A 16,419-nucleotide genomic window follows, 5' to 3' on the forward strand; every position below is an offset into this window, starting at 1 on the left:
CAAATAAAACTTTGCATTCACCAAGTCAGTGATCAGCATCAATCAGCCTTCAAATTGCTCATCCCAGACTCTCTCTCACCCCTGGGTTGTTCCCACTGAACCCTCTGCCCATGACTGATGGCCCATGTGGACCTAATTCATTCTCCATGGTACTGACAGAAGGAGGCCTGAAAGTAAGTTATCTCCCCCTGCTTTTTCAGAATAAATAATAAACACAAAAAACTTTGGAATATTTGCTGATACAACTTCAGCAGGTATATTTTTAGCCACTTTTTCAAAATTCAGCATGTTCGTCATGCCCCTTTGCATATCCCCTAATTATTACCTAAATTAGAAGGAATGTGAAGAGGCAAGAGCCATGAAAAAACGTGCTGGCTCCAAAGTCATCTCTACAATACTGAATCCATAACCCCACCTCTATCTTAAAATTTCAAGATTATCCACACAATTGCTGTGTATTTTTAAATCACTTGAGAAATGAACAAAAAACTGCAAAAAATTCAATTTGTACAACTATACATTACATTGCTTCTTGGATTTACATGCAGAAATTCTGCCTGAAAACCTTGCTTACACCTAGGCAGTCTGCTGTACCCATACCTTAAAAGATTTACCTTGAATGACTTAAGGATGGTTTAGATTGACAGCTTGAAATTTTACTGAAAGAACTTGTTTCACAAGTAGACATAGATGCATCATGCCTGCCCAAAAGCAGTAAGAGAAAAAAAAAAGTCATTAATAGAACACCTATTACGCCTTTGGCAATGGTAACTAAAGCTCAGGACGAATTCATTCAAGGATTTTTAAAAGCTCTCCTTAGCCATAAAAAAAAAAAAAAAAAAAAGAACAGGTATGGTTTAATATCACTGATTATTAATTACTAGCATGCCAATCTGCATGTTAGAAAGACTCAACAAATGGATTCTTAAAACTAAATGAACCCAGATACCCAAATCCCCATTCTTGTACCCAGTGCCCTCTCCAATAAGGATTTTTCTTATTTTTCTACCCACCCTCTTTTTTTTGGAGGGGTAGGGGTGATGGGAGCTGTCTTTCCCTATTGGTAACCAGTCAGAATAATTAATGTCCTGTCACTTTACAAGTTAACACTTGTACTCTTCTCCAGAAACTTCAGCCTACTGGTCAATTCAAAAATGTGCATATTATAACAAGGGTGGCAAACCTCTGACAGGCATGTGAATAAAATCACAGAATCGTCTAGGTTGGAAGAGACCTCCAAGATCACCTAGTCCAACCTCTGATCTAACACTAACAAGTCCAAATGCTTAATATCAAAGAACCGTGTATTATTCACACTGTGCTACACCTTCCCCCAAAATCTTATTTCACCCTTTCCTTCCACGCTTCAGTACCACATATTCACTTCATGTCATCAACTTTCTTCAGCAAAGTCACCTTCCTATCAAATCTCCTACCCATGACTTTAGTTTCTCCATCTCTATCTAAAGGCCACTATGATTTCTGAATTACTTTTCCAATTTTTGTCTAATAGCTAATCTAGTTGCTAACTGTTATGCTAATTTCCAGAGCAGCATGAGAGTCAAGAGATGCCTGTGAACTGCTCCACCTTGACATCAAAAAAATCAGGTGAAACGGTAAGTAAAAATAGTTTCAATTGTGCCTTTTTGTGGTGGGTATCCTTGTACCTGGCAGGACCGGGAGGCACCACGAGAGTCGTTTCCACAGACTGGGCTGGAAAAGGCGGCTGCACAGCTGCAGAGGCGGGCAGAGGTGGCTCTGGGGTCTGTGTGGCCACGCTGCACTTATCAGGGAGCGGAGGCTCTGTATCAGCTACGCTTGGCAGGAGGATTGCTGAATCGGGAGCAGGCAACTCGGGAGTTATTTTCCTAGTTGGTTTTAGTTTGACAAGAAGTAATTGTAATGAGACTACATAGTCAGAGGAAACTTCTCATCTGATATAAAAATACCAAACAGCAATGGACAACTCCTTCTAGCTGGTCTTCTTGTAACTTCTGTAATGAGAATAAGCAAGTAGCTCTTGAAGGCTTTCTTTTTCTTCCCTAGGAAGCAAACATTCACCCTCTAGGAATTAGACCATTCTGAAATGGATTCTTTGGGACATTTTTTAGAGCTGAAGCTTGAAAGCTTAAAACTAGCCTTGCTTAACCTCAAAAACAAACTATTTGGGTAGCTCAAAGTAATTACTCTAAAAATATACAATATACTTGAATGAGAACACAAGTATATTAAAAATTCTACCTAGCATAAGCAGATCACACTTTAGACACTGCGGCTACTTGGATTCAGGTATTTAAAACCTGACCAATTGTAGGGGGATGAGATGCACACTTGGATCAGGCTTCCAAAGGATTCTCAAACAAAAGTTTTCTTAAGTCCGAGAAAGAAGAAAAATAGCATTCACCAAGCAATATTTCCCCCTGTATTTTACTTCCTCTTGCTTGTAACCAAAGACAACCATAAGGGATCTGGTGGTTTCAGTTCAGGTAGCCTGGGACATCCTGCTCTCCCCAGCCTGACATTGTTTTCCAACTAAATGAGCAGCTCCTGTCTTTGCAAGGTTCCCTTTTGCATTACAAATCTGATGAGGCAATCTGTTTAGGAAAATTGATGTAGATGTCAAATCTGCCAAAAAGGAGATCTGGCTGACTTTAGGAAAGTACGGCAGCAGTTAAAACAATTCACAACAAAACAGGGGTTTTCAGAAATTCTGGCCTTTTCTGGAGTTGCCCTCAAGTCATCCATAACTCCATAAAACATATTTGTGAAGCTTTGTAAGTCATAAAAAGGGGCTTGAAGTAGGCAAGGAGAAGAGGAATGAATCACACTGGGTATGTGCTCTAAAGGGAGAGCAAGCAGACAGCAAGCCAACTCCAAATCTTATTCAGACATACAAACTCATTGTACTCCCATTTTTGACTTGCTTTGGCAGCAGTGAGAAAGGGAGTAAGAAAAGGCTCTTGGAGACTACAGTTTCGGCAAAGAATATTCTTGGCTGTCTGTTAATCAGAAGGTACACAACAAAAATCTGGATTGATACTTACTATTTAAAACTCTTTGCGTTTATGACTATCAGGAATAATTTTATTAATGAAACAATAAAAGTAGGTCTGTATGCCTGTAAAAAGCATTTATATAATAGAGCAGTCTAAAGACTTGCTGGCACTAGATCTGCTTTATATTAGTTTTATTCCTCAGGAAGTGCCAGATTCTGTGGTTTACAGAGTCTAAAGTTGCCAGGATGACTATTTAAGGTGACTTTTTGAAACTTCCTGGAAAGGTTGTAATTGATCCTAAATATTTCACTGTTGTTAAGCTTATAGGGAGATACTGCATATATGAAATTGAGTAATAATACACTATAAATTATAGTAATTGACTATATTGCCATATGACCAGTTTAAGCTTTCGCTAAAGAAATAAAATGACAATAAAAAAAAGGTATTATGCTCTATATGATGGAGTCTGCCTTATAAGCAGTAAGCCGAGCTTTAAGCCAGTAATGAAATCCAGATCACACGTTTCACAGCAAACTTTCTCCCTTCTTGGTGGTTCAGTAGTGGGTGGTACAAATCACAGAGCTTCAGCCAAGAAAAGATGGAGCCCATTAGGAAAATAAACATCTATGCCAGTCATTGACAGTAAACGTGGGGCTTTAGTGGCAAAAGCAATTAGGCTGGCCTTTGGATGGCCCATACCTGCATTATTAAAAATCTGACATGGCACCCAGCAATTAGTCCCTATGGATTTCTGATAGTTGCCATTTTATACAATACAGGATTTTTGGAGATCAGCTTTGGATGTACTTCCTACCCTAAGGAGTGCTGTAAGTAGCAATACCAGCTCAATAACAAAACATAAACACCGAATATATTTGCTATACAAATGGCCTCTCATCTGAGGAGAGAAACAAAATTATATACAGCTTTGACTGGATCATGCAATTTATGTAATTATGTTCTTCTTCCCACACTCTATGCTAAGCCTTTCTTCTCCAGCTCTGCAAAAGCTGCTCGGATTTCTGCCCATCTTGAGTAGGAAATACTCCTATACTTTTTTTACTGCTTGAATACATATGTTGGCTCTCATTCTGAACCACCTTTTCAGATTAGTTTCAGCTACAATAATTTTTCCTCAAATTAGTATGTTAACCACTGTACCAGTTTATCAATCTCCTCTTTAATATCACATGTGATATTTGAAATGAATTTGCACTAGGAGAGAAAGCAGGAGAAAAAAGCAAACTGTCTCAATGTCTTGTAACTGTGGCTGTACCACACTATGGTGAGGAACAAGTTGCATAGTACCTAACACATCAGTAGGTTGCTTCTAACAGGGGCTGCCAAATATAACTGTAATTAAATGTTTTTTAAAAGGTACATTGATAAAAGAAATTCTGATATTTCAAAAACTGTATTCAGTAACAATCTTTGTAACATAGCAGAACCTACTGAATACAAATTCTGAAATGATAACTGTGCTGCCTTGAGCAGAAGTAATCTAAACATCTGCTCCAAGGAGAGCACTGGCTGCCAGGTGATACAGCACAAAACAGTAGTCCTACGCAGTCTTTCATAGCTCATTTCAGAAAGCTTTCCGAAGAAAGATTCATTTTGTAAAAAGCTGGTCATCTGTATCTCTGTCAAGAGACAGAAAGACTATGTGTATGTGTATCCTGCCACCCCCTCCAGTGTTTTTTTTTTATCCCAATGCACAGTAATTGAATGCAAATGTTGATACAAACCTGCCTTAAGACATGTTCAAAGTGTACCTAGCTTAAGGAGGGGAAAAAAATAGAAAGAAAAGAGAAGGTTCATATCTTGCTTAAAGCAGTTTGAAAATTTAGCCATATAATGCATTTGAAAAATGTGGGGGGGAAATCAATGAGAAAGAAAATCACGCTAAACTATTTCTGTATTCCAAAACCAAAACGAAATGCCAGAATTCATTTGTTTTATAAGAGCTTCAGTTAGGCACACAAGCACTATACCTTGAGTCTGACTGGTCTGCGAAGGAGAATATCCATGAAGAGTTCAGTAAGATAAGAGGAAGCCAGGCTACAAAGGAAGTCCCTTCCAGATTCCTTTACACACCTGTGATATAAGCTATACACAGAAGTCTTTCTGGAAATAACCTCCCACAAATCCTCCACACTTTCAATTAAATTCCACCTTCTCCATCATCTTTGAATGACTATAACAAAGAAATAAAATAAGAAATGAAACTGAGGCAAAGAACAGTATTTTAATTTCCAGATAAAACAAGAACCTCGAACAAGGCAGATGGATGGAGAGGGGTGGAATTGTCCTTTACCAGTTTTCCATGGCTCAAGCTGCTTGCTTGCTAAGTTAACCTATAATAAACTTGTAGCTACAGGTCCAGAAAGACAGTGGACCTGAATTTCTTCTCCCTGGACACAGACCCAGAGCTAGGATTTGGAAAGAACTGGAACTTTGGAAAGATTTGGAACTAAGAACTTCTCAGTTCTCAGAAGATGGTATTTGTGCCAGTATCTGCAAGGCATCTGCAGTTCGGTATGTGTCATCACACTAGATTTTCACTGGTAGAGATGAAAACCGATTACTGAATTGCTTTTTATTTCTTCCCTCTAGGGACTGCATTTCATTAGCAAAGAACAGAAATATTCAAGAGAAGGCACAATGATATTACTTGCTCAGACACACAGAAGCCTTATTTTCTCAGTTCGCATTTCTCTTACGGATGCACTTCGGTCAGACACAAAGGGAGCACAACCTGCACTGTAGAGCCAGGTAGAGCTGAAGGTGCAAAACATTTGTGAAATAAAACAAGGGGTTTTGTTTGTTATCAAGCACAACTGCTGAAAAGTAGGAAGTCCTCCAAGAAAGTTAAATTTAGTGGAGATATGCTTTTGTTTGTTGCAGTTACTGTGAACTGTTTAAGGATCTAAGCTGCCCCATGGTGTCCTGCAAATGACCATGCTATCTGCTACTCAGAAGCTGTTCCTGTGCCTACCCCTGACCTACTGATATCTTGTGATGAAGCCAAAGTCTTCCGAAACCAGTTACACAAATAATGAAATTTTGATAACGCCAAATGGATCAAACTGAGTGTCTCTGAAAGTGAACTCTGCTCTTTAGGGAAGTGAAGAGCATGGCAGCAACCTACTAGACAATCTATCCTGGGCAAAGAAAAACCTCAAAACTCCAAAACCATCCTATATTACCTTGTCAGTCACACCACAGATGAAGAACTTACCCAACTGGAGAGACTTCTTGTGCTAACACAGTACTCTTACGTTACCACTGCAAGCAGTCCTGTCATGCCTTATAAACTGCAAGGACAAGAATATCTGACCTAGCTTGATACATCACTTTCCTGAGTAGGATCACTAAAATTCAGGTTGCTGTCCAGAATTTAAATGACCATGCCATCATCCTGATGATTATCTTCTGTTTGTCTGTGAAACAGTTACTCTGGATATGGTTTAATACATTTGATTTGAAGCCGCATCCCTATGGCCAGTCAAGAAGGCAGAAGACACTGGACCAGATGAATCCTTACATTAACAGGCAATTTTTAAACGGGGAAAAGGAATCAAGACTACTCACAAGGGGTACATGCATGAGTGTGAGTGTGTCTGTGTGTCTGTCTGTCAAGACTTGCAGGTGAATGTTAACAAGTCAGTGCTGAGGTCCCTGATGAAGCTACCAGCCCTTCATCATTACCAAGGACGGGAATAAAGTGTGCAAAAGTGTCAGTTTGGGGGGTCAAATGTGAAAAAAAGTGCTAATCCTCCTCCAAAAAGTCCTCTTTTCGTCATTGCTAAGTCAACCTGTACTCTGATAATCACCTAGCACAAGAAGAAGTGCAAATGTGGTTAAGCACAAGTTCTTCATTAAGAGTATCTTAAACATTGCACTGGAAGTAAAGGACAGGAAACAGCATGTAGCGCAACCCACTCTAAGACAAAACATCTTTTCAAGTTGTTAAACATTTCTCTCATTCCCACACAGGAAGAAAAAGAATAGATTTTTTTTTTATTTTTTTTTTTAAGCAGCAGCTTTGTTTAGTATTAGAACTTCGTGGTTGTGTGTGTATAATGAACATTAGCTATCTGGAAGGAAAAAATAAAAAAAAATCCCTCATGAACTATGATACAGAATCTGTCAGAAAACATTATTTACTTTCAATAATAGTGTTAAAAAGAATTTACTGTCACAGCCTTACACCCAAAGATGACCTCCAAAACATCAAGTTTCACTGCCAGTGAATCTATCCAAAGCGAGCATTAGGATATTTTCCAGATAACTTTGTTTTCTTTGATGGCATCATAATACAGTACAGTGTTATGAAAAACATCATCGTCCTTAAAAAAAAAAAAAAAAAAAAAAAACTATTTTTAAAGGCACTTTTCTGTATGTTAGAAAAATATAAACAATACTGAATTACTTTTGAGTTGCGCGAACCATTATGCCCCTCAGGAGACGGGAGGGACTCCACTGACAACATATCGATATGCACTACGGGTTTTGTCTTTTTAACAGATCTCCATGAAACTGTTCATGAATCTGCTCAGCTTTATTTTACTGCTCTTCGCCATCCTCTTTCTATCATTACCAGGAATATCCCTAATGAACAAAACATTAATAAGCCTTTTTTAAGTGAATGACAGACAACCCTCTCTCCCCTAAGATAACAAAATCTGGGCTAGAACAGTATATAGACAGATCATAACTGAACGGAAACCAACTCTGAATGATTTACCTCCCCGAAGATGTTGTGGCAACATGTTCAGCAAGTCTGGGAGAGGGGACACTGCAATGGGAGGACTCTGCTATCGGCAGAAAAGCGGCCGCAGATTCTGGTCTAGCACCGTTTTCACTCCATTCACAGTAACAAAACACACAAAGAGATTTTTAATCCATACTGAAACAGGATGCTGGACAGAAGACATTGTACTCAAAAACATAAGTGAATTGTAAAAAACTGCAGTTCATAGCAAAATACAAATGCAGGACAAAAGGAGGAACAATATTCCTAAAATGTGTCACACTTTTAGTGAAGGTTGAGAAATGTCCTGCTTCTTATAAACTCAGAAAACCAAGCAGTATTTTACATTGATAAATATAGATCACACATGTTTGTTATTGTACTATGTGGTGGAAACGTTTTAGGAAATACTGGAAAAGAAAGAGCCACGAGTGATGATGGGATTTCACTCTTGAATTTTTATATACTTTTTGCTTCAACTTTTTTAGGATGTTAGTTTTGTGAAGGTTAGAGAATATATTACTTAATATTTTTTAATATATATATATATTTTTTCCAGTTTGGACGAGAAAATAATCTAAAACATATTGCACTAAAGGCTCTCTACTTGAAGAAAAGCACCCACCAGAAATCTCACTGCGATACACAAAAGTAAAAGCGAACTACAAGGTAGAGGAGTCACAAGCACAAGTTTTGAGCAGACTAAGGTAGCCACATAAGTAAGGTTTATTTTTTATTTAAATTAGCATGCAGAATTATGAATCTTAATAAAGCAGAGACCCATATTAAGTGCCAAGAATTAATGAACAGATGATTTAGGAAAGACCAGGTAGCAGACCTCATAGGTGGTAAAGGTGTGGATGGAAATTCTGATACAGATGGTATCTCCAAAGCCTGAGTAGCTACAGAGTTTTTATTCAGATTAGTAGAAATATCCTGGGCTCCTGCTCCATTATGCAGATCTGCAGGTACGCTTTACAGGTATTTATAACACAAAGGGAAAAGTAAAAGAATCACATGATTTATGACAGGTTATTTCAGTACTGCCCAAGAGTAGGACAAATATTTTCCAGTGGCTGTGGATTAGCTGAACTATAGATCTGGAAAAATCCAGACACATCTTCACTCAGAATAGTGAGTTAACTTTAAGGCCAAAAAACAAACCTGTGGCTCAAAATTAGATTGTTAAAAGTGAACATCAACATACTTTGAAATAGAGTACTGTGCAGTTAGAACTAATCAGTTCCTAAAACATGCAAATAAGCTTTACATAAAGGCTAGACTTTGCCTTTCTAAATTTTAAGTATCTTGCTTAAGAGTTGCAATTTACACATTTCACTGAGGGCTCTCTATTCCAATTTCCTGTGCTGAAAAGAAGTAGTGGAAAAGAAAATTATCCACATAAATATCCCTAGCAGGCTGCAATTTAGGAATAAATAATAATTTTTAGAAATATCTATGCGGCATTTGTCTTAGACAATGCCTGAAAAGTTGTAGTATTATTAAATTGGGATATTGTCTGTAGATTACTGATGGAAGACAAATTTCTATTCCAGTGTTTGTCATATTCTCTGTTCTAGGTGATCACATATATTTAAGTTAATTCATTTATATCAAAAACAGGATTTTTCAGAAATTTTTTCAAGGATCAGACGCATACTGGGAATCAGACATGAGCTAAGGCATCTTATCCACATCCAAATGGAAAAGCAGTCCATTGTTTTGGAAACAGTAACAAAGTCCAAAATTTAATGTCAACAAGTGTTGTGTAATGGAGATACTGGGTGAAGAGATGACAACTTTACAGCAGAGAGTGAAATCCGTTTTAAACATTCATATAACATTTTTGGGAACTAGTGTTTTGTTACTATGAATTTATATTAGGTTGCCTTTCTCAAACTATTCTCATACCCACCATAGACAGACTCCATGACTGTCTATATTTACTTTTAATTAAAACACAGACTTCTATGCTTTGGACTATTTAGAGAGGCTTTTTCTTCCATTTCTCACCAAAGCAACTCATCCTTCAAAGGGATAAAACTACTAAGAAAGATAAACATAGCGGTAAGTTAAATAGCAACATGAAGGTATTCTCATTACCTCTCATTCAGGAACATCTCCAAAATATAAAAATACTTGAAGGTTAAACCATTCTAACCATACAGAGAAAACGTCACAGAAAATCTAAGTGATAATCTTTCACAGTTTTCAGTGTACTGATATTCTGTGAAACTCCTGACTTCCTTTCCATTCATAAGAAATTCTTTAAACTCAGTAGAACAATTTTCACAGTTTTACATTCTTACTTTAATATACAGTATTCTGTCAAATGATTATATTGCGGTATATGTGCACTTCAGAAATGCTTGGTTTTAATACACAGTACTCAGACAACTGAGTTACTTGGCAGAGAAAAATCAAGCTGATTGGCGCTTCTCATCAAAACAGCCTTCAGTGAAATTATCAGTGAGTATTTTCAACATCTGTCCCTAAGGAGTTAAACCAAAAGTTGTGTAAGATGTGAGAAGACTTTTTCTGTCATTAGTAAAAATTTAATTTTATTTTATGATGTGCATCGTTAAGCATCCACATCAGTGACTTGTTAGTGTGAAATAACTTGGCTATTACCTGAGCTCTCCATTTTCTGTTTGGTTTTCCCTAAAGATAAAATGACAAATACAGTAAGCTACTGTACTGTATATCAGTATAAACAATCTGAAAAGGAAACGCAAGCTTAAAATGCTTTCATCAAAGGTCTCAATCCATTTCAATTCTCACAAGTTGTGAAATAAAAAAAAAAAAAAAAAAAAAAGGCAAAAACCACTACCCTACTGTTTCTGCAGAAGTGTTTACAGTGAATATCAAGTCTATTCACAGGACCAGTTTCATCAGAACAACATGTAGATTTGCTGCACAAGCTACAAGCCAATTGCAATGGTTCACATTAGGTAATTACAAATGATTGGGCTTTTATGTGTGTTTCACAGTTCACCTTTGAGGTTTGAAACTTCTGTGATTCAAAAAACGTTGCAAAAGTTGTCAGTGAACTTTACTTAACTAAGTTCTTGTTTCTGCAGTCCCCCAAAAGGTCAAACATTTTATTAATTTCTGTGAATCCTGTGACAATTCTCAAAACACAAAAAAGACACTTTTTTTTAACATGATCAGAAACTGTTACTTTGATACTGTTGTACAGTTCAGACTGTTTCTAGTATGCACAAGGGATGTAATTGTTCTTCTTACTACAGCTTGTAGAAGGTGTAATGAAATTATAGCTCCTTGCATGAGAAGACTACTCGAGGAGTCCGAGAGACTCAAAAGAAAAGAGACATCACTAAGTTAAAAGCAACTTTTATTAAAATACTCTTCAAGCTTCAGAAAGCATAAATTAATGAATGTGTAGCTACTATAATACATTATTTTACAGGAGAACGATAGAGCCAGGAAGCTTTTATAAACACAAGAAATCCTAAGAGATTCACTCTGAAATAAATAAATACTACTGTCTTATCTTGCTCCTGTTAGAGGCTATGTGTTGAAGCTCTTACAGGTACACGGCAACATTCTGTTTATTTCTTTCTAATTTTTCCATGATATAAACAAGTTACTACTTAATGCAGCAGAATCTTTATACTATGCTTGTACTGGGATTGGCAACTGGCATTTTTTTGTTTTATTTTACTTTTTTTTTTTCATTTGATTAAAAGCAGCTTGTCATCTTGCTCTACTTTGTAAAACATTTACAACCACTCTAAAATCAATCTATTGAAAATGTAGTGAAATCCAAGACAGTTATCCTGGTAAGTACCATAGTCCGAAGTAGATGCAGACAGCCCTCTTCATCCTCTTCCCCACCCCCGAATCAAAGAAATACCATTTCTTATTCTCTTGTTCACTTTTATCTGCTTTCTAACAACCTACAGTAACTCAAACTTAGCAATGCAAAAGACTCCTTTAAGGCAAAAAGAACAGCAACAGCCATCTCCTCTCCCTCTCTGAGAGATTCAACCACCCAAGTTGTTCTGCATTAAATACGTATTTTTTTGTCAACTAGTGATTAGCACAAAAACATTTTCATCTCATTTTTTATACATCAGTAGGAAAGTGTTAGAAAAGTATAGAAAAGGCTAGAATTTCTCTCGCAGTAAGGCTAGTGAAACTTTTTTTTTTTTTTTTTTTTTTTTTTTTTTTTTTGCAAAGCAGGTGGAAAAGAAGAAAGGAAGTGTTTGCATTTTGCTTTTGCAACTTGGGTAAAATCACTGGACATTAAGAACACGTGCTGAGACTTCATGGTGCCAGTCACGTAATTTTGTGTATTTGGGGCTAAAGACGTGGATGGGAACCTTTTCCCTGTGGAAAGAAGTGACAGAAGAAAAATAAGAAGGAAGGAAAGAAAGAAAGGTTTGTCTTAAGCAGTTTCACAAGTAAGCATGCAATCTCCATGCACTACTGATATCCACACATCTCCTTCCTGTCTTTCAAACTGTTGGATCCAGTGTTAGGCAAAGTCTACCAGTGTGTAAAAGTCTAAAGGAAGACTCCCACCAACTGCACAAGCTGTTAGATTTAGCCACTAGTTGGTCCCTATTTTGAACAATGCTTATCCCAAAGCAAGGAGACAGCTGACCCTCATTCACAGTCTAGAATGATAATATTTTCCAGCTACATCTTGAAATCTGATCCACACTGGCAAGTCAAAAATGCCTGGTTAGATTTAGGAAAAGAAAACATGTTGACAAGCTGACCTTGAACAGAAAAGCAAACCAGTCCAAGTTTATGGAAAAGCTCAAACTCCTGCACAAACATTAATACCAGACTGCACAAACAGATTTTAAAAGGCCGGTCTATGCAGAAAGAGATCTTGATTTTTACATGCTGAAGTAAATGGCAATAAAAGAAGCAACATTTTAAAAACACCCAGACCTCACACAAATGCAAAAGTAACACACTATCAGTTATGAATTAAGACATGCAAAGTATTAAAGTAATAATGTAAAACATCAACTCACTTAGTCTTCTTTGCAGCTTCGTGTTCTGGTTCTTTCACTGCAAGAAAACAGAAAAACTTGACTTTCTACAGCACTAACAGCGCCACCAAACACCAAGATTCTCCCCTGTGCCAAAGCATTCACCCAAGTAGGAAATTACAACAGGGATCGTTAGGACTCCTCAATTCTAAATATGCCCTAAGGGAAATGAGATATGTCTATAAACTTCAAGAGCCCCTTTGCCAGCACAATTGCAATTGCTGGTCTCTGTCCTGTCCCTTGGCCCACTGTCCATGTTGGCATCGAGAAAGGCATGAGAAGGGGGAAAAGGAGTGAAAGTTTGGAGGCATTTCTTTTGGACAAACATCCAGAGAGTTTATATCAGGTGACAATCCAAGTGTCTGTTTGATGACGGGCTATAACCTGCCACAGTGCTGGGGGACTGCAGACATGATAATGTAAAGTTTCAGCCCTGCTGTAAGTTTGGCAAACATACTTGCCATCACGGTCTTGTAATAATTGCCAACATGATTAATTTATCAATACTCGATTGGAACACAGACACGTTATTTGACATTCAGGTCTCATATTCTGCCCTTAAAACAGATTAATGAAGAGAATCCAAAGATAGATAATGATGCATTACTAGACTAGTGCAACACAGGACCACAAAGCAATCTGTTAACTGTCCAAATTCAGAATATTTTTCACACATGTACATTAATCCTCACTGGGGAGATGTTATCATCGGTCTCTAGTGCAATTCTGCCAGAGAACTGATAGTTGATTTAATCAAATCTGCCCCCAGGGAGGGAGTCCATTTTCTTCACTGCCTTAATTTTAGTATTAGGAAAATAATAACTTATTTTAGTATTAGCTGTAAAAAGCAGAAGAATGAAATAATCACCTCAGCTGTCCCAGTCTGAACATGACAGACCTCCAATGTCCTGATGGCACTTCTGACAACTTTTACAGTGTTATAGATCACAGACAATAAATCACAACTGGGAGCATAATATGAAATTAAAGTTTCATCATAAAACTATATGACTGGGAAAGACCACCTCTGCATTTTCAGTTCCAGTCCATAGCACGTGTCGTTGTAACATATCATAAACAGAGAATGGAAATAAACTGAGGAACTATGGATTTGTGCTTCTGATTGGTTAAAATCACTGCAGACTTTACACCTTTGTATGACCATCAAAGATTTTCTACATGCCTGAAAAAGCCTTATTTTTTCTTTGCACTTTCTGAGGCATTAAATTTGAACAGAAGTGTTGCCATTGTGATGATGCTGGAGGGGAAAGAAATAAATACATATCTGCCAATTTCTTTAGGAGTAGAAAGGGTATTTTTAAGGTTTATTTAGAATGTATTAAAGTCCAAATCAAACAGGAATAATGTCCGGTAATGTATATGTCCTGAGGTATTTAGCAATTGCAGGAGTTTTATAAAAATATTTTCCTACTATAGTCTTCTGAAACTGTTTTCCTCTAAAAGCTCACCAAAATTCTCCCTACTGGATTTATTATCCATGAGGTGAAATGTAATAAACGTGACTGAACTGGTTTATTATTTCCCCTCCCCAACAGCTTTTAAAAACACCTATCTCCCCAAGGCCATTACTTTCATTTCTTTAACATCAAACTACTCACTGTGATCAGTGCCGGTGATTTGGGCAAGTATGCGGAAGGAGCGTGACTGGGTGGTGCCTGTCCGGGGATGCCAGTCTTCAGTGTCTTCGATCAGTCGCTTCTTGCTGGCATCGCTGTGAGTAGGGGTGTGGTAAAACTCCGTATAGGTATCCACAATGTGCTTCCGCGGGGGGCTGCATCAAAGAGAGAAGAGAATAGTGAGCTAAAAACTTCACAAATCATCTAGTTTAGGGTAACTGCAAAGACATTGTCAGAAATGTGGCTTTTCACAGTGATTAAAGGCAGCTTCTGAGTTTGGATACAGCAGTGAGCTCTACAAGCACATCTGAATGCAGGCTCAGTTCTCTGAACCAAATACAGTTTTATAATTACTCTAATCCAACTAAAATATTTTTCTTTGTTTCACTACTGGAACATTTGAAACAGTAAAAATCAGTATTATCAAGACATTTACATATTTAAACATTTACCGTTTGGGTGGGATTTTCCTTGGAGATGACAGAATAAGACAGCAAGAGAAAGTTTTCCCAGTGTAAACAGGAAAAAGAGAAAAAGAAAACAAGAAATAAAGTAAGAAGTTTGAAACAAAAGTACAGCTAATTATTCTACTGAATTAATTTCGTGGGAAAGGACACTGAAACCCAATAAGCAGTGATATTCTCATTCCGCTACCAAAACCTCAGCACAGAGCTCCCAGTCCTTAATTTGAATTTAACTTACGGTGAGTACCTTACAGGAATAAGAGGGGAATTTCTTTGTTTTGATAAAACCAGATCCTAAACGACTACACTGTTAAGTGCCTTGGACAAATTCTCCCCTTCGTTCACAGGAGGCAAAGCACTAGGTATGTGCAAGGTCACCCAGGGCATGCAAAGTTTTTTGCAATTGGTACGACCTGGGATGGAGCTGTGTATTTTGAAAATGTAGCTAGCGATGCTCTAGAGTGTAACATGAAGCTATTGATGCTCGATACCCTCTCTGAAAGTCAAACAAGTAGGGTGTTGATTTCATCTGGAATTTTTCTCCTCAATAACTTACATGCTATTATCAGTCCCTAGACTAGCAGACCTATGAAAACACAGGATTTTGAAGCTTTACTTTAAGTAAATGATCTAAAGAACAAGTAAAGGCACTGATCAGTTAAGGGAAAGAACCCAAGATTCCTACTAATTTATTCCTAAATTCTGTATTAGTTATCTCAAAGCATTTATTCTTCAGGCCCTCTGTACGTGCATTTATTTTTTACAAAGTCTACAGGAGATAACTTGTACAAAACTAGCTCCTAGGAAAAGATAATTCTACAAAAAAGAAAACTTTTAAAAATCAAATTCTGTTTTTGCCACTACTTCCTCACTGCTTTTTTAATGTCCAAAGTGTTTCCAGTAAAGAAAGGTGGAAAATATGAATGAGAATGTTGTACATTATTGTCAACAAGAAAGAATTAGGCCCATTCAGTGGAACGCATTAATAAATACTTAAGCTTAAAAGAATACTCAACACTTGAATGATATGAAAGCTATCATTCAAAATTAAAGCAAAGATTGAATTTACTGACACACAATATTAGTGAAGTAAATGTACTTATCCAGGTTACTAAAAGAGGGAGGGGGATAGAAACAACAGTGGTATTTCCAGGACAGAGTAAAAGAAATCCAAAGAAAATGAAGTAAAGCAACAACACAGTTAATAGCAAGAATAAAATCTGAAAATTAAAGCAGTCATTAAAGATGTAGAGTTACATGGAAATGTAATTATTTACATGCAGATAACTGCATTCTAGCAACTACCACAGTGAAATAAGTAGTCTTTCACATCTGATGATGGTGGTATCAAACAAAATATCCTGCTGATTTCTCTCCCCTCGCTTTCTTGTTGCGGATCCCACCGCTCCCTTTTTAAAGGCTTGATGGTAATGAGTCACTAAGGCACGAGGTGGTGCCAGAGACAAAGGAATATTCAATGAGACAGGTTCAGTCTTGACTCACTCTTGAGGCAAGAGCAGAAATGACAAGCCAATA

At 37.3% G+C, this 16,419-nt stretch overlaps 1 protein-coding gene across 10 annotated transcripts in view; it reads right to left on the bottom strand.

The window, feature by feature from the left end:
• The window catches only part of PDLIM5 (PDZ and LIM domain 5), a 131,248-nt gene that overhangs the window by 38,247 nt on the left and 76,582 nt on the right, over nt 1-16,419 (bottom strand). For 8 of the 10 annotated variants that reach the window (XM_040556305.1, XM_040556310.1, XM_040556306.1 and 5 more), the window contains exons 6-7: nt 14,402-14,574; nt 12,765-12,801 (exon numbers count right to left, since the gene is read on the bottom strand). In XM_040556305.1, the coding sequence (XP_040412239.1) occupies nt 12,765-12,801; nt 14,402-14,574 (210 nt within the window). Of the gene's footprint in view, nt 1-11,093; nt 12,106-12,764; nt 12,802-14,401; nt 14,575-16,419 lie in introns of those variants that run through there. The other 2 variants (XM_040556315.1, XM_040556314.1) reach the window with 1 other exon arrangement.

Source organism: Cygnus olor, chromosome 4 (genome assembly GCF_009769625.2).
Source record: "Cygnus olor isolate bCygOlo1 chromosome 4, bCygOlo1.pri.v2, whole genome shotgun sequence".
In the NCBI taxonomy this organism is placed as follows: Eukaryota; Metazoa; Chordata; class Aves; order Anseriformes; family Anatidae; genus Cygnus; species Cygnus olor.